The following is a 27,081-nucleotide window of genomic DNA, read 5'->3' as shown; positions in this document are numbered from 1 at the left end:
TTTAGGCACTACTACCTCTCAGTTGACTACAGGTGAACCCACAACTGTGGTATCATCTACAAACATTGAAGATTTGTCCACAACAGAATCAGTTTCTACCACAACATTAGTTTCTCCTTCATCCACTTCTGAAGCAACAACACAGCTCAAAACAGCAGGAACTGTTGAACCTACTATATCTGAGACAACCACGGCATCTGCAACAACTTCTGTGTCTACACAACAATTGACTTTGACAACACCTTCTACTTTAGGCACTACTACATCTCAGTTGACTACAGGTGAATCCACAACTGTGGTATCAGCTACAAACATTGAAGATTTGTCTACAACAGAATCAGTTTCCACGACAACATTAGTTTCTCCTTCAACTACGTTTGAAGAAACAACACAGCTCAAAACAGCAGGAACTGTTGAACCTACTACATCTGAGACAACCACTTCATCTGCAACAGCTTATGTGTCTACACCATCATTAAGTACAACTACAGCTTCTTTTTTAAGCACTACTACATCTCAGTTGACTACAGAGGGATTTGCAACGGTGGGACCAACCACTACAATGGAAGCTTTGGCTGCAGCAGATTCAATTAATACTACAACAACCCTTTCTCCTTCAACCACTTTTGAATCAACCACACAGCTCACAATAACAGAAACTTTGCAACCTACAAAAACTGAGACAATCACATCAACTGCAGCAACGTCTGTGTCTACAACACAATTGACTTTCACAACACCTTCTACTTTAAGCACTACTACATCTCAGTTGACTACAGAGGGATTTACAACTGTGGTATCAGCTACAAACATTGAAGATTTGTCTACAACAGAGTCAATTTCTACTGCAACATTAGTTTCTCCTTCAACCACTTCTGAAGCAACAACACAGCTCACAATAACAGAAACTGTGCAACCTACAAAAACTGAGACAATCAAATTAACTGCATCCACTTATGAGTCTACGCCCCAATTGAGTTTGACAACAACTTCTACTTTAAGCACTACTACATCTCAGTTGACTACAGAGGGATTTACAACTGTTGTATCAGCTACAAACATTGAAAATTTGTCTACAACAGAATCAGTTTCTATTACAACATTAGTTTCTCCTTCAACTACTTCTGAAGCAACAACACAGCTCAAAACAGCAGGAACCATTGAACCTAATGCATCTGAGACAACCACATCATCTGCAACAACTTATGTTGATTTAAGCACTACTACATCTCAGTTGAACACAGACGGATTTACAAATGTGGGACCAACAACTACAATGGAAGTTTTGGCTGCAGCAGATTCAATTAATACTACAACAATCCTTTCCCCTATAACCACTTCTGAAGCCACCACACAGCTCACAATATCAACATCTTCTACTTTAGGCACTACTACCTCTCAGGAGACTACAGCTGAATCTTCAACTGTGGAATTAGCCACGACAAGTGAAGATTTGCCAACAACAGATTCAGTTTCTACTGCAAAACTAAATTCTGCTTTAACAACTTTCCAAGCAACCACTCAACTCACAACAACAGGAATTGTGAAACCTAGAACACCCGAGACAACCACATCAACTGCAACAAATTTTGTTTTTACACCAGAATTGAGTTCCACATCTTCTACCTTAGACAGTGTGACTCATCATTTTACTACATATGAGTCTACAAAAATGGAATCAACCACAACTGAAAATTTAACAAAAACTACTACAAAACTACTATTTTCAATTTTAACCGCTTTCCAAACAATAACACATCTCACAAAAACTGTTGATCCTACAATTGAAAGTATTACAATTGCACATCAGTTGAATACTACTACAGCAGAGTCTGAAACAGTGGAACAAGCAACCCTAACAGCTGAAGCATCAGTTACAACTGACTCTTCAACAACACCAGAAAAAAAAACTAATTTCACAGCATCAGAAACAGTGACACCTACAACTGGAAGTCAAGCAATCCAAATTCATACTAGGACTAAAATACCTAGAAGTACAACAACACCAACTACAGATGGCACTCATACAACAGAATTAAATACTCTTAAAGGTTCCTCTGTACACACTACAGCAACTTTGTTGAATGTAATCCCAGCAGAGTCTACAGCAATTAATCCAGAAACCGCAACTGAAACCACAATAGAATCAGGGACTACAACTTTCATCCATTCATCCACATTTCTAACCCCAACACAGCAATCTGCAGTAAAATCAGCAACAACTACAAGTAGAAGTCAAGCAACCCAGCTACCTTCTACTACATCACAATTGACAACTAATAAATTATCGACAATACTGGAACCAACCACTTTAGCTGAAAATTCAACAGTGGAATCAATGACTACATCAACTGAACTTTCAACTTTATCCTTAACCACATTGCAAGTGACAACCACAGAATTTATAACATCTACAAGTGAAAGACAAACAAACCAACACCCATCTGCACATTCAACCAAATTGTCTACAACAGAAAGGAGTACCACTGTAGCTTCTTCCAGGGAAACTACAACTTTGTTCACTACATCTACAGCAGTGGTGCACTGCCAGTTGATCTTCAACGCTTCCACACCCTTCCTTAGTGAAACCACAGCAGTTAATGCTACACGGTCGCTTCTATTTTCTTTGTCTGCAAACTTCAGTCAAAAAATTCAGGTTGAGAATGTGACATATGAACGTAAGTCAACTATCAGCTGGCAGAGCTACAAATTCTCAGAACTTCATTATAGATTGCATCAAAATGCTTACATTCATTTAACTGACAAATTGATATTTTGTTAACTTCACAGAAGTATCAGACACTTCATATGCAGTCATTATCAGTTTAAGGCTAAACAATGTCAGCATGCCAGAGAAAAGTGAATCTGCAAACGACACATATAGCCAAATTCAGAATACTATTAACAACATGGTAAGTACAGTTTAATGGATGGTACTTATTTGGAAAATTCCTGTTGAAATGCACTTTTTAAATGACATAATATTCCCATGTAGCTGAACACAGTCTTCAGAGAACAGAGACAATATCTTTTGATTTTTCAAAGCGCAAACTTCATGTGAGTCTTGACATTTATTTTTTATCTTGAAATGTCTTTGTTCTTCGTGTAAGCACTATAAACATCTTGCCAAGACAGTTAAATAGGTAATGCCTTTAGATCTTAAATAGCACGATTTTGTTCTCTTATCAGGATAAATTCAGACCATATTGAAGCACACATGGAGTACATTGTCAAGGAAAAGGAAACTGGTAAGTAAAATGTAACAATATTTTTTGGAATTATAGAATTATTTTGTTTGATTATCGAATGTACATGCTATATTGGACATTAAGCATGAGTGAAATTAGCAGAAATAATAATTTTATTTAAATTCCTGTTCTTGCAGGTATGATCAATAACACTGTAGTGCCCCTGACTACAATGTCAATCATCCCTCAAGTCAACATGTATGTAAAGTTACAGACTGCAAAGCAAACTACAAAAATATATAGGCTTGTAAGCCTATGTTCATAATTAATCATAAAACAATCACTGTTTATATTTTATTTAAAGAATGGGGTCAGCTCTTATCTACAGTCGTCTGGTCTTCATCTCTTCCACATCCATCCCAAGTGAAACCACAGCGGTTAATATTACATGCATGCTTCTGAATTTGTCAGTTTCAAATGACAGTCAAACACTTCAGGTGGAGGATGTGATGTATGAACGTAAGTCTTTGAGTTGTCAGGGCTTTTTCCTAGCCTTTCTTGTATCAAAATGATTTAATTGATTAACTTAATTATATTTCATCTGTTATCAGAACTTTCAAAGAAGTCATATGCAATCATCATCATCTTAAGGCTAAGGAATGTGAGGATTCCAGAGAAAAGTGAATCTACAAATGACACATATACCCACATACAGAACACCATAAATTATAAGGTAAGTGCAATTTAATGCATGCAAACTGTTTAACATATTTTAGCTAAAAAATATTTATAAATAACATTAAGTTCCCATTCAGTTAAATGCAGTCTTCAATGAACCTGGACAGCCTCTTTTGGTTTTCCAAAGTGCGAACTTCAAGTGAGTCCTATTATTTCATAATTTATGTTTTATTTGACAATGGCATATAAATGTTTGGGCACCCTTGCTTAAAATGTATGTGACTGTGAACAGTTCACTGAGTGGAAGAACAACTGACCTCAAAAAGGAGTTCCTTAATTAACTCATTTAGCTAGCTTTAGCTTTTCGTTTCAGTTATTTTTCATATGTTGCATGTTTGTGCCTCATTTGCATGACACAAAGCCATGGTGAAATCAATATCCATGGGCTGCTTTTAGCAACACCCTATTCTGAAAAACAATTCTGGGAAACCAATTTCTTTTTTCAGAAATAATATTTAACAACCCCTTGAGTGGTGATACAATGCACTAATATGCAGCAACATCTGATTGAAAAAAATCTTCAGGATATAATCTAAAAAAATCATTCCTATCTTCTGTGAAAATCAGTCTTTTGAATGATGAAAATAGAACCTCAAACAAACAAACTCTTTACTGGATCTATTTCCCTCTACAATGTTTCATTCTGTTTCTCTCAACTTCCTCCCCTTCATCACATCCATCATTGATAAGTCCATATCATCTGGTCTCGTCCAAACAGCCTTGATGGTGGAATTAACCTCAACTAGATGTTAGAACAGCTGAGTAACTAAAGACCTTCAAACACTAGCTAAAACCCATCATTAGAATACTTAGATCAAAAGGGCTTACTACATTTATATATATATATATATATATATATATATATACACACATACATATATATATATATATATATATATATATATATATATATATATATATATACACATACATATATATATGTATATGTGTATATATATACATACACACATACATATATATATATATGTATATGTATATGTATGTAAAACTACTATATATATATATATACACACATACATATATATATATATATATATATGTATATGTATATGTATGTAAAACTACTGGGTTCTGAGTTATTAAGATAATGATATTTACAGATTGGTTCCTAGTGAACCAAATAAGGCATTTCTTTGATGAGCATTTTTAAGCACTCATGTAAATTGCTCAGGATTAACATGTCTTCCAAATGCTGTAAATGTAACACTATGAACACTTGTCTAAAACAGTTAACTTTAGCCCAAACATTTCATAAGTATTATTTTATTGACAATTCAGATCAAATTCAAACGAGATTGATGGAAACATGGAGTACATATTCCAGGAAAATGACTGGCCAGCCCATTATGCAAAACTAATTAAGAATACAAATGGTAAGTTGCATTTGTATCACTTTATATATACTAATTATCTAGCTCATTATATACATGTGATAATTTTCTCATTTTTATTTTAAGACACAACTTTTGCACCTACAACCACAATAGCATCTACAACCTCAGCAAGATCAACTACACCAGAAGCTGCTAGTACAACCATTACAATGTATGTATTATAATGTAGACATACACAATGTAAGACAACTAAAATACTTTGTTTCAGGTAACTGATTATAATTTTTTTGCCTTCTGTCTCAGTCCTTGGTCAAGCGCATCAGTGCCAGAAACCACTACTGTCCCTCAGACAGTGTATGTATGAGATAACTTTTTAACTAGCTTTCGGTGCATGTAGAATATTATGACATTAAAATATTCTGTTTTGTAATTTGTAGAATTGGTACAGTTTTGATCTACATCCAGCTGGTGTTTCAAACTTTGGGTCCCATTCCCAGTGAGAGTGCAGTCCTGAATGCTGCTAACACCTTATTGGACTCTACAGTCAGAACCACCCTGTATACTCCAGTAAAAATCACAAATGCTACTTATGAAAGTAAGTGAAAGTGAAGTGATTGTCATTATGATGCATAGCAAGCAAGCACATGATCACCTGATACTTCCACTAGCATGAGCAAGGGGGAAAATGATCCACTAGTGCAAATTGAACTGAATAGGCATGTAGGATGCCATGACATGATGAATGCTCAAAACCCAAGGTAATTCAAAAAATCTAGCTGGACAATTTCCATGACTCAAAAAGTGGACATGTGTGGAGGAAAAGAGGACATCCTGCCACCCTACATAAGGACACTTCACCCAAAGTATCAAGAGTTTTGGAGAGAGAAAGTGGCGAACAAGTTAATTAATGTTAACCTCTTCTCTGCACATGCATATCTGTGGTCCAGCAGAACATGGGGACAGTGATTTAGAGGAAATGTCAAGATATCTATCATGTATTGCAATATACCTTATAAATATCACAATATAATTTTTAGGCTGTATCACCCAGCCTTAGTTCAGTAGCCAATTTGTAACTACAAATTACCACACCAAAAAAAGTACATTTTTATCCATTTTTTTCCAGGAATAAACAGCACTGCATTTGCGATCAAATTTGGATATTGCATCAGCAATGTGGTAATGTCATCACATTTTGCACTCAGAAATGACACGTACATCTTAATCGAGAATTCTGTCAATAGACTGGTGAGTTATGCATTTTAAATAAGTGACAAAATAAGAATTTCAATGGTTTGCTTTTCTAACTTGTAATTTTCATTCTCAGCTCAACATAATTTTGAACAACAAAAATGCAGCTCCATTTACCTTTGGACAATTAACATTTTTGTAAGACACATTATAGGAAGCATACCTTTTTTCTTTGTACTTTCTCACATACAGCATTTCTTATGTTTTTGATTATGTTTTCCTTGTAGGGATAAGACAAATGAAATTCAGGCTGATGTAAAATATGTTTTTAATGAGAAAGACTTCAAATCACCAAGTCTGTTCCTGGAGGAGATTATCGCACTTAGCGGTATGTTTCTTAGCCGTACATTCCTAACATCAGTTCCTTGAAGTTATCGTGTTATACATGCATATAGTTCATTGGGATCAGAATTATTTTTTTTCCAATCAAACAGACAATCTATGTCAACAATACTGTTTCAAATGAAAAATTATGTTCATGGTTAGCTTGTGGTTTTTCTCTCACTTACTTTCCAGGACTACAGCCAACCACAGCAACTATTACAGAGATGACAAGCAATAATACTACAACAGCAGCATTAGGAGGCTTCCCTGGATGGGCTTTAGCCATCATAATACCCTGTGGTATTGCAATAATCCTTGTTCCACTCTGGATTCTCCTTTGTGTAAGTCACATAACTTTCAATACTGAAAAATTTGCCAAAAAAATTGCCAATTGCTTCTTGATTTTTCTCTTGATATTTTCCTGAGTCAATATTCATTACAACCCTGCAATATGGAGTCTGGGGAATTTGGTTACTTTCCTGCCATATTTAGCAACACTTTTGTAAAAAAGACCATGTGGTGTGGGAGAAGAGAGTGTGTAGAAAAACTCTTTCTCCCTCCACACAAAAACACTGTATTCAACCACTCCAATTTGATGTTATCTGGCAGAAAGAAGCATGGCACAATAGAGGTTAAAAATGAACAGTTTCTAATTTATTAACACCGGTAAATAATTATTGTAGTTACAATAGCTTTTGTAGCTTGTAAGCTTGTAGAACTTGTGTTGAACATTCCCTGCAGATTTGCTCTAGGTGACATTCATATGGCACATATCACCTCAGTAACTGTTGAATACCATATATACCCTGTCATGGGAAGAACAGCTCTGAAGACAATCTGACTTGTCACAATACACAAATATGTTCTGGAAGTATTTGACCCTGGGTGCTTTTTGGAAAGAATGTTGTAATCAATATAAGCATAAATCACGATACGGCGAGTTTAAGGTATGATTCATGAAACGTGTACCTGTACTTGAAAAACTAGTCCGTCATCAGTGCATTTGCTGATGTAGCTGTTGACTGATGTCGTGTTGATGGTGTAGGCTGTTGGTTGCAGCCTACCCGAACATATGCCAGTCAGTGCACTCAAAACAGTATTTAAGAGCAGAGATGGCTCTTGCTGGCCAGAACCGGAGTGGTCTGTATGCTTAAATTAGCATAACAGTAATGTGGTCTGATTGTCCAAGATGGGGCCGGGGCTCTGCCTGGTACGCACTGGCAATAATTGTGTGAACAAGATCTAGTGCAATTTCTCCTCTCGTTGCAAAATGACTTTTTGAATGGTTGAAACTGGTTGAAAAAGTTTAATATTTTTCTGATATAGCACCTAACAATTGTCACAAGCCTGGAATTATCTTCTGCATGGGGAAACCACAGGGTTCTGCAATGCTGCTCTTAATGGCACTCATGCCAATTGTCTGGACTCCTCCCTTTCTTGTGAATAATTAAAAAACAACTGAGATGTCATTACATCAGTTTGATCCAGTGTCTCTTTCCACATTGAGGAAGTGATTTCAATTTCTGAAATTATAACCTGGTCCTACAGATGTTGTCCCACCCCTGTCTCATTAAAGATAATTTTATGGTTTTGAGTCCCTGTATTCAGAAATATATATAATTTTAATTGCATTCACCCTTCCAACCAAGGAAATAGGCAGCTTCCACCATTACTGAATATTTGCTTTAATTTTTTCCTGCAGGAAATTAGCTTTCATGTGAGAGGTACACTTCCTGGTTACTAGGAGAATTTGTTAACCGAAATCCTGAAAAGCAAAGGTGGTGGAGCAAGCATGAAGGAGGGTCATGCTCCACTGCTATGCCTGTAGATGGCATGGGGCATTTGCATGGAGGTGGACTGGTGGCTGCCAGAAAGGGTGGAAGCTCTCTGCTATTGGACTTTGTGCTGTTGGGGAACATCCAAGCAAAGGGAATGTGTGTCCGTGACCGCACCTGGATTGGTGGGTTCCCTGTTGGGCAGGACTTCCCGTTGCCCTCTTCCACCAGTGTACCCCCGCATAGCCATCTTTCTCCTCCTTAATGAGGGACACGAGCCCAGTGGCCTGTAGGCATCCAAAAAAAGACATGTATAGAATCTGATGTAGAATTATAATTTTAATTGCATTCTATTTCCCTTCCAACCAGGGAAATAGGCAGCTTCCACCAGTACTGGCTGTTAAGAGAGAGTTACCACTTTACAGGTACACCGTATTGCCCAAACAGGACAATTTGTTAACCAAAATCCTAAAAGGCAAATCCAGTAATGGTTAGTCAGCTATTGTGAATAGAATAATCTAACTTTTATCCCGATTAACTCTATAACCAGAAAATGTTCAAAGTTAGTCTACAATTTGTGTGGAATGCTAATATTCGGTTTTGTGAGGTAATTGTCTGAATGCGCTGGGTAAGGGCACGTAGTTCAAAGGACCATTCAGTGTTGGCGATGGCATACTGAGCAGCAGCAGCATTCGTGGTTACTGTGGTGTAGCTGTAGCTATAGAATCATATTCAGGCGTTCCTTGATGGCAAAAGTGGTAGGGCTGGGCAGAATCGTGGTCAGGGGACAAGCAACACCTCAGGGGCAGAATGGGGACTAGACAAGAGCAAATGAAATTGCAAGGTTGTTCCAAGGGTCAGTCAGAATAGAAAGCAAGCAGCAACAAATGATAAATCACAATGATGTGCAGGCCCTGGAAAAGATGGCTGTCGGATATTCATATGGGATGCCCAGGGTTCCTATGATCATTAAAAATCTGGAAAAAGTCATGGAATTTGAAAAGAGAATTTAGAAATTTGAAATAAACGTACAAAGTTTTGAAAAAATCATTGGAATCTGATTGACACATGAATGTATAAGGACGTACATAATTCACATAAGACTGCATGAGATACATTTACTACATTTACAACTACAACGTTTGTCTGTAGTACCTTTGATGTCACACTGGAGCAACCAGGAGTTTGGGGGGGGAAACATTCCATAAACTCCAACAGTTTTGCCAAGTTGTCAGTATTGCCTATATGACCTCGGTTTAAAAAAAAATGTCTAGAGCCCTGATTATCTGGATCTTTATCCTTTTTGGGAAACAAAGCATTACATCAGGCACACATTAAAGTGTTTCCTCTGCTTTTAAACATCACCCTTGATGAGCAGTGGGCAGCCATTAAAGGCGCCTGGGGAGCAGTGTGTGGGAACACGGTGCTTTGCTCAGTGGCACCTTGGTTGGATCGGGATTTGAACCGGCGACCGTCTGATTATGGCGCTGCTCCCTTAACCGCTTTGACTGTCATGGTGCATGGGGACATTCTAGAGGAGCAGAAGGGGCTGGGATCAACGAGCTCACTGACTGCTTATTGTATGGTTGTTGCCCTCAATGCTGCTAGCCTTTTCCCCTTGTGCCTTGTCCTTGCTTTCTCTTGACTCTTGTTACGACCGCCTGTTTATTCGACTTTTCTCTCCGGATTATCCTTGAATTGCCTCCATGTCAGAAATGCTGCCGACCCACCGCTCTGCAATACCACAGCGAGAATGCCTTGCCCTCTGATGGAATATCTGCTGACGTGAATGACCCACGCCATCCCCAATTTCTACAGCCAGCTCTGGAGGGGTAACACTTTACCCCTCCTAAAGTACCTATCTTTTTCGTATGATTCGGCATATGATTTGTTTCTGTGATTGGTAAAAGTGTTTCGCATGTTTTAAACCCGCTCATCTTGCTGCACGTATCCTTTCTCTCTTCCCTCTCAGCTGCACTTGTCGGGTCAGATTCTGTCAGGCACAGGCTAAATTTTGTCGATCCAAGCTTCACTTTGCATTACACTAATGTGAAATGTATGTAGCCAGTGGTCTCGTCATCATACAACCTCAAAGTAACACTGTTTTTTAAAAAAAGACCTGCTTATGAACCCTTCCCCCAAAACAACAAAACGAGCTTAACCAATAGGAGAAATTCTGGTCCCGGAAATCACAAGGTGCCACTGAGCAAAGGCCCGTCAACACACACGTCTCCCGGGGCACCTGTCATGGCTGTCCACTACTCACCAAGGGTGATGGTTAAAAGCAGAGGACACACATATCGATCCAATTTGGATAATAAACTTTAAAACAGTAGATGAATGAGGGTCTATGCGGACATAGAACTGAGCAGAACAACAAAAAGTGTGCGCATCAGCACCTTATCCAAAGTTTTGTTTGGTAAAGCAGAGAACTTCTCACAGGTCTGTGAAAATATATTCGGCACCTCTGTATGTGACTAATAATTTAGACAGAAGTCTGAACTTTACCATCAGGCTGTTCCCGCCTTAGCGTTGCATTCGACAACTGTGGAGGGTAGGTTACGGAAAAACTGCATCTTCTTTCCCTATTAAGGGCTTTGCAACCAGTCCAAGCACTTTGTGGAGCAGTGTAAACACAAACACTCATGCATCTTGCATCTTGTTTATGCCGCAGGCTGTCAGGGGAGCTCTGTGGTTCTCCAGGGCCTGGAGAACCATCCTTCTCCATCCTTCATCGTTTGGAGACAACATACTTTCTTTTGTGTAGCACAAGTGTACTTAATCAGTACGATCTTGTTCTGAAAATAGGCAATTTTGAAAAAAGTTGTAGAGCTGCAGTAATACGCGTCTTACTTGATCATCGTCAAGTCTCTCCAATTGTCGAGCTGGTGGTAGACTTCCGCAGGCACAAACATTTACATTTACATTTACAGCATTTATCAGACGCCCTTATCCAGAGCGACTTACAATCAGTATTTACAGGGACAGTCTCCCTGGAGCAACTCAGGGTTAAGTGTCTTGCTCAGGGACACAATGGTAGTAAGTGGGATTTGAACCCGGGTCTTCTGGTTCATAGGCGAGTGTGTTACCCACTACCCACTAGGCTACTACTAAACATCCTCCACTGCAACCACTGGACATCCAGGGTATGGCCATTGAGGCAGTGGAGAGCTACAAGTACCTTGGTGTTCACCTGAACAATAAACTGGACTGGACTCATAACACTAATGCACTTTATAAAAAAGGGCAGAGCAGGCTGTACCTGCTGCGGAGGCTCAGGTCTTTTGGAGTACAGGGGCCACTCCTAAAGACTTTTTATGACTCTGTAGTGGCATCAGCCATCTTTCACGGTGTGGTCTGCTGGGCTAGCAGCATCTCCGCTGGGGACAGGAAGAGGCTGAACAGGCTGATCCGGAAGGCCAGCTCTGTTCTAGGATGCCCTCTGAACCCAGTGGAGGTGGTGAGTGACAGGAGAATGGTGGCTAAGCTGTCATCCCTGTTGGACAACATCTCCCACCCCATGCAGGAAACTCTGACAGCACTGAGCAGCTCCTTCAGTGGCAGTCTACTGCACCCACGATGTGGGAAGGAGAGGTTCAGAAGGTCTTTTCTTCCAACCGCTGTCAGACTCTATAACAAAGACCTCACAGCTGATCACACATACACTGACAAACACACACTTTGGCACATTCTGTTAAATTGTTAACTGTTTAAATTGTAAATTTGTACATATATACAGATACATATTTATCTTGTTTTTTGTGCTGCTATTACCTCTGTTTTTTGCTGCTATTACCTTCTGCTTCTATCCACTTTCTGCCGTGACAAGTGCAATTTCCCACTTGTGGGACTAATAAAGGTTTATCTTATCTTATCTTATCTTTTGTTAAACTTTGACCTCACACTTTGACACACTGACGTACAACAACAAAACACTATGAAGTATCAAAAGAAGCTCTGAAATTAATATGGAGGAAACATTGATAATTTAATGTAATTTAATTCAACCATATCATCTTACTGAGACAGGAAGGTGGTATGCTGGAAAAAAAATATTGGATGCTGCACATCTGCCAGGTGTGTTTTGACAGTGAACGTTGCTTGTGTAGTGTAGAAATAGCATGTGATACCTATATAGCTACGTTTCAGTTTGTTAACGGAAATTATAAAGTAGAGGTGTCCTATGGTTCAAACGTTCTTGCACAGAAACTGGGTCTTGCATGTTTCATAGCGATTCATCCTTACAGAAGTGCCAGCTCATTTTTTCTCACCAATTGTGCTTGGCTTCTGTCCTAGAGGCTGTGTCTGTGATGAAATTATTGACAGATTGTTTTCAGTGGGAGAAGTATCTGGAATTTAATGGTTAATCCAATCAATCATTTATTAGTGACAGATAATAATATTAACTTTGTCTTTATTCTGGCAGTGTATGCTGTGTGGGTGTTGTGCAGCGATCAGGAGACGTTGGAGAAGACGGCAATCTTACAATGTTCAGTACACTACACGCAATGGGCTATTCTAAGTGTATTTAACAATATAATGGATGTATTATTTGAATGTATGGAATAACTGTCCACTGTGTATGATCTTTCTATGATCTGTACAGACATTTTATAGCTTAATCAATCATTTTATTGCTTAATCAATCTGCTTATATTTATACATATTTACTAATTGTGCTTACTGTATTTGTTAATGTACACAGCAGTTTCAGAGAACTTTGTATGTCATATTCTGCAATTAAATTATCTGCATTATAATTTCTTTACACCAATACATTGCTCATTTTCTTCACATCACTGCAGTGGTTAGCCCAGCAGGTAATGAAACAGACTGGTTTACCCACCATCTATAACAGATTTCACCTTTAATGCCCCAAAGCTGAAATGTTATTTCAGAAAGAAGCATTATTTATGTCTGTTACAATATTACAGTTATAAAATGTGTATCATATAGTCTTTTCTATTATAAAAAACATATAAACAGTATATATAAAGTTATGCACTTAAAATGCTGCCTAAAAACACATATGCATGTTTAAAATGAATACGTTTCATTTATTTACCTCTGTTTCTGTCAGGAATTAGGACAGCTTTTAAAAGGCACTGTGCAGCAGCCGGTTGGGGTTGCGACATTCTTTGACCTGGCAACTGTTTGGTAGTGTTGTTTTGAGTTTTGGCAATCGCCACACGCCTGTGGACTAGTTTAAGTTCTCCCCTTGTTTCCCCTGTTTTCGGCCCTCGCGCCATTTTGGTTTCTGTATTTAATAAATCATTGTTTTCATTATGTCCCGCCTCTGCGCTTCCTTCCCCCGTCAGCTCGCCGACATGACAGATTCCAACATAACACAGGTAACTTCAATAAGTTTATAAAATCAAAAATACAGATCAATACAAAAAAATATTGCATGTGTTCGCATCTGTTTGTGCAGGTAGACCAGATAAAAATGTGACCCAACACTGATAGACCATAACTGAACTACGTAATTTCATTTGTTTAGTTGAAATTTATAGTACGTTCGAAAAGTTAGTCAGGGAAATTATCATCCAGGTCCAGTTACTACGAATCAACTGGTGACATACGTGTCACCCGTGTTTGTGTTTCCTGCAGATGTTCATGGCAGCTGATTGGTCCATTTAAGACAGTTGGGAGGCGGACAGTTGTGAGGCGGACAAACAAGGTTCCACTCAGAATTCGAGACACAATCTAAAATGCAGCAGCACTCAGGAGGCTGCGACTTTTGACTCGCTGAAAAGAATCAAGCAAGTCATCGTGATGTGATCCTGCTGGACCTTTACCTGCTGGTTATGGTCTTTTGGGACACATCCATGTTAACCCATGTCGGGTCCCATTTTAATCTGGTCTCATTGTAATCTGCACATACAGACACAAGTACATGCGGTATAAAATATGGTGATGGACACACTGACAGCTCCTTTTTCATTGGGTTGTAAAGATTTTGCTGTTAAACCATACAGAGAATTTCGTATTCCTGTATCAAGGGTATGTCCGTCAGAATGGATGGCTCTTAAGGCTCATATAAGACTCATTACAGCTCTATTAATTATAAGGTGTATGTGGGAAGGAATTGGTGTGGGGAAGGCGGTACTGGCTTATCTTGGACACAGACAGGGCAGCTGTTTTATATTCTAGTTTCTTCAAAATATCCACCCTTTGCTCTGATAACTGCTTTGCACACTCTTGGCATTCTCTCGATGAGCTTCAAGAGGTCGTCACCTGAAATGGTTTTCCAACAGTCTTGAAAGGAGTTTCCAGAGGTGTTTAGCTCTTGTTGGCTCCTTCACACTGCGGTCCAGCTCAACCCCAAACCATCTCGATTTGGTTCAGGTCCGGTGACTGTGGAGGCCATGTAACTCCACATGTGTTCATTCATAGTTGTGATGCCTTCAGTAAGAATCTACCAATGTAAATGGTCATGAAAATAAAGAAAACACATTGAATGAGAAGGTGTGTCCAAACGTTTGGCCTGTACTGTATATATACAACATTAAAATCCCATAAGAATGAGAAGTATAGACACTGCACACTTTAACTTTAAGTAGTGAAAGGTCATAAATATCTTAAAATTCACTTGTGAGGTGAGACCATTAAGAGGATTTTGTAGTCAATCCTAAATTTATTGGGTAGACAGTGCAGTGATTGTAAGACCAGGGTGAAGTGATCGTATTTTCTGGCTCTAGTTAGAACTCTGGTGGCAGTATTCTGAACTAGCTGGAGTTTATTCATGCACCTACCAGAACATCCAGATGGTAATGTGTTGCAGTAATTTAATCTTGATGTAATAAAGGCGTGGACCAACTTTCCCGCATTATGTTTTGAGATCATATTTCTTATCTTTGCAATATTTCTAAGGTGAAAGAATGCCATCTTAGTGATATGACCTAAATGTGAGACCGAAGTCAATAAGGACACCTAGATCCTTTACTTCTGAACTTGTTGGGAGAGTTATGATGTAGTCAGACAGCATATGTCTGGCTGCATGAGGCCCAAGTACAAGAGCTTCTGTCATATCAGGGTTATCAGAGTTTGTGAACATCCACTGTCTAATGTCCTTTAGACAATTCTGACATTGCTGATGGTGGGGCAGTGGTGGCCTTGCGGGTAAAGAAACAGGAGGTTGCCAGCACATTAAACATTGTGCACTGCATTTATTCAGCACTAAATAAACATAAAACCTGTTTGTCCGCCAGACCACATGGCGGCAGCAGCCCTCCATTCACAACTAAACACAACTACAAAATTGAAAGGGGAAGAAAAGAATAGGAAACACATCCACGATCAACGCTCAGACGAACTCTTGATGATCAAACGTGACCTTCTCGTGTGAGACATCATCTAACAGGGCGAATATTTAATTCCATGTATTTGAAGTTAAAGGACGCGGGCTGGGCAAAATGTCAAACTGCCTAGCATTTCGCACTCAGATCGCCTCCATCATGGAGGTGTTGGCAAACGCGGCCGCGGCGGAAATCTGCAAGCTTGTGGACGACGGCTACGCCGTAGGTTCGCTCGGAACTCTCCCAGAACCAGAAGGAGAACCGAGCCCTGAAGCGGAAGGTGCAAACGCTGGAGCTGCGGCTGGCCCGCGACCGCGCCGAGAGGACGATGCGGGAGCGCTTAATAAGCAGCCGTGGTGGGAGCGCCAAGACTCAGGAGCGGAGCAAAGCGTCCAAGGGCAAGGACACTTATGGTGGATACTTACGTGCAGTATGCTTGGTGTTGGTTTATGTTACGCATACAGGTAGCCTATTGGGCCACACACTCGCCTGTGAACTAGAAGACCCAGGTTCAAATCCCACTTTCTACCATTGTCTCCCTGAGCAAGACACTTAACCCTGAGTGTCTCCAGGGGGGGACTGTCCCTGAAACTACTGATTGTAAGTCACTCTGGATGAGGGCGATCTGATAAATGCTGTAAATGTGACTTACAGTCAGTAGTTACAGGGACAGTCGCCCTGGAGCAGCTCGTGATACACAGCAGCACAGCACATAGTGCACACTGAAATTTGTCCTCAGCATTTAACCCATCACACTGAGTGAGCAGTGGGCAACCATGACCGGCGCCCTTCTGATTAACCCTAACCCTAGGCCACCACTGCCCCCCAGATTAGATTTACTCCTTCATCAGCCTGTATATTGGACTATGCTGAGATGTGCTGTCAGACTCGTCTGTCTGCTTTTCCAGAAGGCGCTTACTCGTTGATGCGAGAGAACGGCTTCGATGGACATGATGGCGATGTGTGGCGAGACGAACACCAGATCAGATCGAGTCATTTAGTAGGACAGACAGCAGCATTGGAGAAGGTAAGTTGAAACATCATAAATTGGATCGTTTGTTTAATATTTGCTTGGCATTCTAATCAGTTGTTCTTCTTAGATCACAGAGGTTGAGGGGGAAGGCCCTGTGCCTGTACTTGTTAAGCAGGAACTTAATGAAGACCAGAGGATGGATAGCAAAAGTAAGAGTCATTCAAATTTTATTATTCAAATTTTTATTCTATGTCTGAAAATGTACCACCACATTGTCCCCATTTACTGTGGCTGTGTTAGTTATTCCTTTAGTTACTTCTTTTGGGGCAGTGGTGCCCAGTGCGTTCAAATACCGAACCGCTAAGGTGCCTCTGAGGTGCCCTTGAGCAAGGTACCGTCCCCACACACTGCTCCCCGGGCGCCTGTCATGGCTGCCCACTGCTCACCGAGGGTGATGGTTAAAAGCAGAGGGACACAATATATGCAATGACAATCACCTCACGTTCACCCACTTTACTATTTTATTATCCAATGCATATTTTTTATTTGAAGGTTATAGGTTTCAGTATTTTATATTAATTAACCTTAGATTAAATTTCTGTGATTAATTTTTGCCTAACTGCAATATTTGTTCAGGAGGACATGTTACTGTTTCAAATGGATCTGATGCTCAAAGAGTTACCTCTGATCCCCAAACTGATCAGCAGAGGAACAGAAAAGCTGTTTTGGAGGTAACTAATCTGACAGTGGGGCCACATGTCTGTGTGTGCTCACCGCCTAGGAATGATTAAGAAGTGAGTGACTGAGAAGTAAAATGCAATTTCAGTCACAGAGTCAGTTTCGTCTGCTTTTTTTCGTTGATATTAACTTTTTTTTTTGTTTGTAAGACCATAGATCTAGTTGCTGAACCAGCCCTTGTGAAGATTGAAAGAGCAGTCGAAGCACCGTGTACCATTTCAGTTTGTGCCATATCAGATATTAATGCGGTTTCACCTCCTTCAAGAGCAAACAAGGAGAGCACTGTCCGTCGCTTTTCACACTGTGTCCTAAATGTAAGTGTTTCAGTGATGTACATTTGGTATTTTATATTTTCTGTAGATTAAATTTAAGTACACAGATTATGCATCCTATTTTTGTGCTGATTGGGTTTCAGTAGGTTGAAGAAAAGTATTATCTGTTGCAGCCTATGGTTACAGAGAACAAAGAGCCTAATTCTTGTGACTTGAAAGTTGAAACAGAAGACACTGAATCAGAGCACTTCGAACTAAATGGACTGATTTCTGAAGGTGAGTAACTTCTTCTTTATTTATTTATCATTTTTCCTTACAAATTTCAGGACTATATAGACTCAAACTTTGCTGTGCCTATTTATAACTCATTATTAGTATGGGTGTTAGAAAATATTGATACTGCAAAAAATCATTATCATATTGTACGTGGTGATATTGTATCAATATTTTTGCATACTAATTTAGTCCACTGGGTGGTGCTGTCGATCGTTTTCTTTAGTGAGGTCAGCAGAGGTGTGCGACTACAACCTCTGGTTGGTGCTGTACAGCTGGGTACTTTGAATTACTGCTTGGCACTTAAATATGTTATAAAATAAACTTTTATTTTAACGTTTTTGGTGTCTTCTAGTTCAGTGTGTTACAATGCAAAGTTAAAACTTGGCGAGTTATGTATCTTTGGCTGAATTATTAATGTATAGAAATAACTCAGCCACTGGGGTCGCATGTGACCATGCATTTCTTGGTGCAGTTCCCTAGCTCAGGTAAATGGGGAAAGGAAGGGCGTCTGGAGTAAAACTTTTGCAAATTTTTTTGTGCGGCCAATCTGTCCGGTTGATTCACTGTGGCAACATTTTTTTTTATTGCATCTGCTGAATGACTTTCATAAAAGAATTCCAGTTTATGTAACTTGCTGTTTGTGAATACCTCTCCATAGATGGGCGATGGTCGGGTGCTGGAGAGTGGGGTGCCATTGGAGAATCTGACATCACTTTGCCCAAGATGACTGAGAACGATGGGAACAGGCCAGAAGATCTGGAGGACACCGCAGCAGAAAAAGTCTTCAAGTTACAGACGGAACACATGAAACCGAATACCCCAATCAAAGGGAATGGACTTGACCAGCTAAGCCAAAAGATGGACTGCAGTATGGAGTGGGTAATCAATGCAGACACGGACTGTATGTCTTCATCCAGCTCTTACATGCAGCCTGGCAGTCTCTTGTCGCAGTCCTCTCTCACGGGGCCGTGTAACAGGGTCAGCCTGTCATCTTTGGGAGCTCAAACCTGGCAGCCAGACTCTTTGATAGACCATGTCAGTGATCATGCGCCTGATACACATGTGATGGCCAGAACAACTTCACATGCTCAGTGCCTTCCTGGCACTTCAGGAGCCAATGGATGGAACACTGGGAGCAAAGATATGAGTCCGGAACCAGAGGCTGTGCCAAAGAAGCCATTCTTCTGTTCTTTTTGCGGTCGACCATTTAGGTTTCCCAAACAGGTAGAGATCCACCAACGGGTGCACACAGGTGAAAAGCCCTTTAGCTGCACCTTGTGCCAGGCGAGCTTCACTACTGCTGGCAACCTCAAGAGGCACCACAGGGTCCACACCGGGGAAAAACCATTCAGCTGTCCTCAGTGCGAGAAGCGTTTCTCTCTCCACCATCAACTCAAGAAGCATTTGAGATTTCACTCAGGAGAGAGACCATTTAGCTGCTCATATTGTGGCAAGAAGTTTGCTGAGAAGAGTTACTTGCGGCTTCATCTACAGAAATCTCATGCCGTTTTAATGTGATTAAAGTCTTAGTTCTCATGAATGGAACTGCAGTCTATAGACTTTTAGGTGTAAAACGTGCAATTGGAACTTTAATAGTTGATACCAACAGTTTTGGGCACATATACTCATTAATTTATTAATGTGGAAATGTTTTTCATATTCAAGATTGATGTTATATATTGCATCCTTTCATTTTATACAGTATTAGAACATTTTCGTGCAAATAATATTTAAGTTATGATTATGTTTAAAAGTAAATTAGTTGTAGTAAGAAAGATTATAATCAATGAACAATAAAGTTTGTTGTTTGTCCTTTAGCAACGTTCATACCTATCTGTGTGTAGTGTAGCCATCGTTTTATGTTTTAAGTGAACGCCGCTTCATCAGCGCTTGAATTGTTTTTCACTGTCAGCGTCCACGCGTGACGTCATCATGACCCCGAGACAGAACGCCGACTGTCCCTTTAACCTCACTCACAGGTGGACAAGCTCTCAGCGGTCACCAGAGCCTAGTAAAGGCCCTTGTGGGAGTGAAAACGCCCGGTCGCGAACAGAGCAGGGACGCCTTGGACTCCCGACTGCCATTGAAGAACGGCGCACACGTCACCACGGCTACCGGACAACCGGAAGTGGAATCATTTCACGGGACGATCGCCTACACTGTTGTCATTTGATCGCGCCTGGAATTAAGGTGTACAGTTCGGGGTTTTGCTCCGTTGTGGTCAACCCTGGGGTACAGAGGAAGGGATCGAGAGACGCGTTATATTTGTAGGGACCGTCCGACTGCGGCCGCAGCATGTCGAGCCGCCTCGCGTTTCAGACCCAGCTAGCCTCCATCATGGAGGTTTTGGCGAATGCAGCCGTAGCGGAAATTTGCAAGCTAGTGGACGACGATTACGCGGTTATACATTTGCAAATGTCTCAGTGCCAACGAGAAAACAAGGCTTTGAAGAGGAAGCTGCACCTACTGGAGCTGAGGATGGCGCGGGGTTGCGCCGAGAGGAGGATTCGTGAGAACAGCCTGAACAGCCGTTTGAGCAGAGTACATGTGAACGCGAACATAAGCTTTAATGAGAAGTACCGGGGATCCTCCACCGGTAAGCGCGACGGCGGGCGGGCGGGCGCATGGATGCGTAAAACCACTCCTTTCCTTTTAAAACCTGCTATCTGTGTGTTTCAGTCTCGGAGCATTTCGTTAATGAAGATGATGTGTACGACAAACGTGTGGATGCTGGCTTGTGGGATGATGGACAATCGTCTCGTGAAAATCCCAATGCTCGAACCAGCGTGGCCACGAAAAGCAAAGTATGTTCGTTATAATTACAATTGTCATGGCAAATACTAATTCTATTATTAATGCTAATAAAACATAAAAACCTGCCAGGCTGCCAAACTTTTAGTTACGGCAAGTAATATGTACTTCTATCCAGTATATAGATTCTCAGTCTGGCCAGGAGACACTGCTGGTCAAAGATGAGATTGTGGAGAACGACCAGGACGATGGTTCCACGCAGGACGTCCTAAAAGATAGGGCTGTTGGTAAGTGGAGCTAGTGCAACTAAGGCTCAGGTTCTGAAATTAAATATGCTTCTCAATTGAGCCATGAACATACTTTGTTCTCTTATCTTTAATTCCAAGGCTTTCTTGAACTAGGTACTGAAGGAAAGGGCACATTGGGCTTTGAAGACATCCAGGCTACATCTTCCAAGAGCTTAGAAGAACACAGCAGGATACAACACCATGTAGTGGAGGTCAGTGGATCACCCACCACCCTTAAGTCTGAGCCAAAATTTGAGGTCATTGAAGGGGTATCTGCTTACCCCTCCGAAGAAAGGGATGAGGCTGAGTTTGGTTTTGGTGAGGGTGAAAGTCCACTGGGTACCTTCTTTAATCCTTTAAACAATGAAGGGGGACTGCTATCTTCTTCATATGTCATCCAAGAAAGCAATGGCTTGAAGTCGGGTGCTCCTTCAGGCCAGTCAGAAGTCATTGAGGTTGACTCTGATGAAGAAGGTGTTGGGGTTTCTAAATGGAACAGTGGTGAAGCATCAGTTCATGGTCCAGCACGACAGCAATACCAAGTGGAGTCTGAGAAGGGACAGGATGCAGTCTGCTCAAATACGTTTTCCATAACTCCCCAATCTATGATGACGGTTGGTAACGTATCAGCATCTGCTGCTGTGGCCATGCACGGATTGGAAAGTCAGAGCAACATAAGCTTTCATCCACCACAAAGAGCCAGCAACAAGGCAAACCGTGGGAGAGGTCATGAAAAACTTTTTATATGCACATTCTGTGGCAAGGCTTTCAACCGTCCCAAAAAGTTGGAGATCCACCTACGCGTGCACACAGGAGAGAAGCCCTTTCGCTGCAACACTTGTGGAAAGTGGTTTTCTGAGTCAGGTAATCTGAAAAAGCACCAACGAGTCCACACAGGGGAGCAGCCCTATACATGTACCCTTTGTGGAAAACGTTTTGCTTGGATCCATTACCTTAGGACTCATCAGCAAAGGAGCCATCCGAATGTGTTCAGAAGATGATCTGCCAGGAATTAATCCAAATTACTCTCATCAGGTTTTCGTAATAACTTGTCTTTGTTCTTGGAAGGTTAATAAAGTTTTTTGAGCCTATTTGTAATTGTGATTTATGTAAAGAGACTGTAGTGGTAACACATACAAATACTGTACGTTTCTAAATATATAAATAATAATGATTTTGTGCTTTTAGTTGAACTGCACAGCTGCAAAACATAATCATACCATTATTACATTATTATGTACCTCTCTAAATAAAACAAATTCTTTATTCTGAGCTTAATTTGTGTGTTTCTGTGGGTTTTTGGGGGGGATTTATTAGTCAACATATAAATAATGACCACTAAAAAATATACATAAAAACAAAATACATAGCAAAATTCTATTATATAATTCTTTTGGCACTTTATATTGATTATGTAAAATAGAGGGAAAAAATGATACTTGTCAGATGTGGATGATGTCTAGTAAAAGTACTACACAGATGCATTTCTAGTTCCTCATAAACCTTCTATAGGACATAAGGCCCTGTATAACACTACAGAAATTCTAATTGGAATATAATGCTTTTCCTGTTACGTTCTGAAGTTTTCAGCACGTTTGTGTCCCACAGCCTGAAGATGTGGAGGATGGAGATCCCGATGTGCTGTTCATAAAAGAGGAGAATCTGGAAGAAGAAGAGCTGAAGAAAAGAGACATGCATAGAGGGATGAGTGTGCAGGAGGGTGAGTGAAGATTGATTTTTATGCCTCATCTTTAAAGCTTGTATTTCCAAAATAAAGCCTGTCTGCAATGTGGGCAGAGATTTTGGTATTTGTGCAGTACAGCATAATCTGACAAAATACTTGTTGACTGTAAATATACAGTCATATATACCTTGAACGTGTTAGCCACTGTGCACTGCTCATAGAGTGTATGCCAGAATTCAGAAATCAGTCTCTAATCATCCTGTCCTTATCACCTCCTTTTGTCCATTTGGAATAAGGAGCTTTATTTAAACGTCAGACTGTTCACAGACTTTAATCACTGAAATGAGCAGTATGCTCTGAAAGTACCACAATGGATGGCCACAATGGATGATAAGGGTTTTTGCTTCCTGCAAAACTTCCTGGTGTCTTTCATGCTTTGCTAATCAATTGTAGACAAGTATCCCATGTAAATTGTAACAGTATTGCTGTCTTCCAATATATATTCAGAGTGGGGACTGGCCTAAAGTATTCTGGTCTAAACTGGGACTAGATCTGACATCCATAGGACAAAACATTACATTGTCATAGTTTGCAAAATCAGGATCGTTTCCAGTGCTTCCAAACATATATCACATCTACAACATCTGTTTCTTGTGATCTTGTCCATGTTTGATAGCCTTCACGATCACCTTGCAGGATTATCTGTGTATATTCTATGTTGTTAAGATCAACCTGTGTCACCACCACATTTGTGGCCAAATGGCTCTTTGAGCGATAAAGGTTTCGGACCCCTGGTATAGATGTAGATTACTAACCGACCACTATGGAGTATTTAACGCTTAGTGCAATATTACTGTTACTATGGGTGTTAGAAAATATGGTTACAGCCATGTAATGCAATATTTTACGCGCCAATATTGTATCAATACAAGGACATCAAACATCGATATTTATTGCATACAAATTTAGTTCAAAATTCAGTTCTGCATTATGTTCTTTTGACTGAATTATTAATGTAAGGTGATCCACACAGATTGTATACAGCAACTGGTATATCAGCTCTGTTTTTACATTTTCAGTGAACTGTAAAATATTGCAATGTGTACAGCATCACAAAATATCATGATATAATCGAATCGTGATAATCGTATAATCATACGTCTCGTATTGTGAGATCCATGCAAATACACACCCATATCTGTCACCTATACTACATTCCTCATATCCTTGCTATATAAAGACCTACTTTTTCAGTGTTGCATGGTCACAGGAGAGACTGTGCATTTGCTTAGGAGGTTAAGTGACAACATTTTACTTATAACCCTGTTCTCAATGCTTTCGGGATTCCTTTTCAGTTGTCAGTAGGTTTTTCGTCTCTTTTCTCAGAAGTGGTAGAGTCCAGTACAAATGATTGTATGGCAGGGATCACCTCAGACCAGAACTCACCATCTGAACCAGTAGTGGCATGCAGTACACGGGAGGTGAGTACCATCATAATATTTTAATCTGCTTAAGAATTTCTAGCATATTTGGAAAAAAGTTTTAAATAAATAAAAGAATAGTAATAGTAATTTTAAAATAATGCAAACTTTTATACCACCATCAATAGTTTTTGGACCAAGAGCATTCCAGAGCGGACGAGGAAGATCAAGATGAAATCAGCATAATATCTCAAGGAGGAGCAGTAATCAGAGCAGATGGTAAGTGTTGAAATAAAAACATAACAGAAAGAGTATGAATGGTGTTGTCTTAATCCAAAATCAAGTAAGCATTCCGTTTATCTATAATTCAAATGTAGGCCATTTCATGCATGCAGACATGGTGTTTAACACTATAACACTATACATGGTGTTTTAACACTCTATATGATTGTATTCATCGTTGGGGGTCCTAATGAACCAGAACTGATCACTTCATCGATGGTAACTTGAAAGCACATTGTAAGTCCCTCTGGATAAGGGCGTCTGCCAAGTGCCTTAAATGTAAATGTAAATAACACAGTATTAGAGAGAGTCTTCCCAAATCTAACTCAGAGCTTCACCATTTTGCAGATATTAAGGACACCATGTGTCCCCAGGAGGGCACACCCAGAACATGTAAGTCATCAGTTACACAAGAACCTGTGTGGGACCTCACAGAGACAGACAACACCCCAAAGGAGACACAAAATAATGAAAGTGTGCATCGCAGGACTAAAGGAAACCACAGGGCTGCTTTGGATTATTCACTTTACGAAAGACCTGGGAAGACCACTTGCTGGACTACAAACAGCCCAGCACCACCTGGTCAACCCTCTTGCACCTACAATTCTTCTAATATAGAGCAAGACCAGGAATGTCTTATAGTTCATGCAGGGACACAGCCACGGGCACAGCTAAGAAGAGTAGATGATGTCTCTTCTTCCCGTCCACTGGGAATCACCAGAAGCAATGTACCTGCAGCCAGACTCAGTGGGTGGAGCAGAACATCATTTCTGAGTGGTAGCCACACACACATGCAGGGCTCTGACCAATCAGAGCAGATTCAGTCAGAGGGTGCTACTACCACATGCCATCCTTCACAAAACACTCAAAGGGTTGCATTAAACTCCCTACCTGGAGTGGGCAGCTTTGCCCAGTTCAACTCACCATCTCTGATGACACCACTGCTTCAACACACTGACCGCGTTAAGACCAAGAGGTTTGTTTGCCGATTCTGTGGGAAAGGCTTTGCTGGCCAGTCAAACCTGGAGTCACATCAGCGAGTGCACACTGGGGAGAAGCCCTTCCGTTGTGCAACCTGTGGAAAGCCTTTCTCTGAGGCAGGCAATCTGAAGAAGCACCAGCGGGTCCACACCGGTGAGAAGCCCTTCACGTGCACACGTTGTGGCAAGCGCTTTGCATGGATCTGCAACCTACGCACACATCAGCAGTCGGTGGCCTGTGGAGGACTGTGACATTGTTTGTAGCAGGAATTTCAGGGACTGTTCCACTTCCTTTCAGCGGAACAGTAGTATATCATTTTATCAGAAAAATCAATGTTCAAATTAATATATTTAATAAAAGTCCTGTTAAAGCTCTTGAGCTTATTTTGTTATTTCAGTAGCATGTTCAGTTTCTCATAAATGTGAGAACTCCCCTCACATTTTTGTAAATATTTTTAGTTGAACCCAATTATCAGAAGTCTTGCTTCTTCACCAGCTCTACTGATCATTCCTGGTACCCAGGATGACCTGATCATCCTTCTCATTTACACACATGTATTCTGTCTCAGCCCTACTGACCTTCATTCCACTCCTCTCTAGAGCATATCTTCATATCTCTTCCACCTGCACCCTATTCTCGCTGCAGAGCACAATGTCATCAGCAACCATTAAAGTCCACATCGGTCAACCTGTCTGTCACCATAGCAAACAAGAACGTGCTCAGAGTTGGTCCTTGGTGTAAACCCACCTCCACCTTGAACACATTTGTTACTCTTACTGCAGGCCTCACCGCTGTCACATTGCCCTCATACATGTCCTGCACTGCTTTTACATACTCCTGACTTCCTCAGGAATAAATGATTATGGGGCCTACTGATCAGTTCTTCCAGTTAGATCATTGGCCTACAGCCTGTTTCAGTTTTTGTCACAGTGTAGTTACTGCAGCTCTGGACATCACCCGTATTCCTCTCATCAGGCATCCACTCACTTTTCAAGATTGTATTAGACAATCTGGTTAAAAACTCCTAAACACCTCCATACTTCCAGAGATGTGTCATCTGGACCAGCAGCCTTTAAATTCTTCATCTTCCTCATAGCTATCCATACTTCCTCTTTGCTAGCATTCTTCACTTCCTGGTTCACGATGTCCACCTCATCCAACCTTCTCTTTTTGCACATCGTTCCTAGCTCTGTCCCTCTGCTCAATCTCTTCTTCTGATTACTCTCCTTTACTTCCTCATTCCACCACCAGGTTTTTGTGTCCTCTTTCTTCTGTCCAAATGTCACAACAATCTAGGGTTGTCAAAAAAATCGATTCGCAAACATAAATCGATACAAAAATTTAGTAATTAAAGAAAATCCAGTTTTGCATCTGCCAGTTCATGTAAATTGGCGGCAGACTACAACAATTTTCAACCTTGAGGACCCAATGTTTACATGAAAGACAATTTAAACCAAAGAACATACATAATGTTTCTGTAACATAAT

At 40.5% G+C, this 27,081-nt stretch overlaps 2 protein-coding genes and 1 pseudogene across 3 annotated transcripts; all 3 read left to right on the top strand.

The window, feature by feature from the left end:
- The first annotated feature begins 407 nt into the window (after window positions 1-407).
- On the top strand, window positions 408-13,917 carry LOC114787527 (serine-rich adhesin for platelets-like). Its single transcript, XM_028975125.1, has 17 exons — window positions 408-2,678; window positions 2,791-2,912; window positions 2,996-3,057; window positions 3,190-3,248; window positions 3,386-3,446; window positions 3,553-3,707; window positions 3,800-3,921; window positions 4,004-4,065; window positions 5,226-5,320; window positions 5,405-5,492; window positions 5,585-5,635; window positions 5,719-5,876; window positions 6,408-6,529; window positions 6,609-6,670; window positions 6,760-6,860; window positions 7,049-7,197; window positions 13,058-13,917. Exons 1-17 carry the CDS (start codon window positions 563-565, stop codon window positions 13,151-13,153), a joined length of 3,681 nt encoding a protein of 1,226 aa, XP_028830958.1. The 5' UTR covers window positions 408-562; the 3' UTR covers window positions 13,154-13,917.
- Window positions 13,918-15,892: 1,975 nt separating this feature from the next.
- LOC114789205 (zinc finger protein 182-like) lies at window positions 15,893-20,005 on the top strand (annotated as a pseudogene).
- Window positions 20,006-20,116: 111 nt separating this feature from the next.
- Window positions 20,117-25,968, top strand: LOC114789203 (zinc finger E-box-binding homeobox 1). 2 transcript variants are annotated; one of them, XM_028978368.1, is made up of 8 exons: window positions 20,117-20,784; window positions 20,868-20,992; window positions 21,118-21,226; window positions 21,341-21,438; window positions 22,835-22,946; window positions 24,297-24,391; window positions 24,520-24,610; window positions 24,962-25,968. In XM_028978368.1, exons 1-8 carry the CDS (start codon window positions 20,484-20,486, stop codon window positions 25,843-25,845), a joined length of 1,815 nt encoding a protein of 604 aa, XP_028834201.1. In that variant the 5' UTR covers window positions 20,117-20,483; the 3' UTR covers window positions 25,846-25,968. The 2 variants fall into 2 exon arrangements, with proteins under 2 accessions (XP_028834201.1, XP_028834200.1); XM_028978367.1 differs by having other exon boundaries at window positions 21,326-21,438.
- Window positions 25,969-27,081: the final 1,113 nt, after the last annotated feature.

The sequence above is a fragment of the Denticeps clupeoides genome, chromosome 4 (genome assembly GCF_900700375.1).
Source record: "Denticeps clupeoides chromosome 4, fDenClu1.1, whole genome shotgun sequence".
NCBI classification, from domain to species: Eukaryota; Metazoa; Chordata; class Actinopteri; order Clupeiformes; family Denticipitidae; genus Denticeps; species Denticeps clupeoides.
This window is presented reverse-complemented; position numbering and strand designations above follow the sequence as displayed.

Bases quoted from the DNA above. Each gene is read 5' to 3' on its own strand.
- LOC114789203 (XM_028978367.1), top strand. From the start codon at position 20,484: ATGTCGAGCCGCCTCGCGTTTCAGACCCAGCTAGCCTCCATCATGGAG. The intron at 21,227-21,325 runs GTAAGTGGAGCT...TTTAATTCCAAG, and splicing joins CCTAAAAGATAGGGCTGTTG to GCTTTCTTGAACTAGGTACT. The intron at 21,439-22,834 runs GTCAGTGGATCA...TGTGTCCCACAG, and splicing joins TACAACACCATGTAGTGGAG to CCTGAAGATGTGGAGGATGG.
- LOC114787527 (XM_028975125.1), top strand. From the start codon at position 563: ATGGAAGCTTTGGCTGCAGCAGATTCAATTAATACTACAACAACCCTT. The intron at 3,708-3,799 runs GTAAGTCTTTGA...ATCTGTTATCAG, and splicing joins GGAGGATGTGATGTATGAAC to AACTTTCAAAGAAGTCATAT. The intron at 4,066-5,225 runs GTGAGTCCTATT...TTGACAATTCAG, and splicing joins TTCCAAAGTGCGAACTTCAA to ATCAAATTCAAACGAGATTG.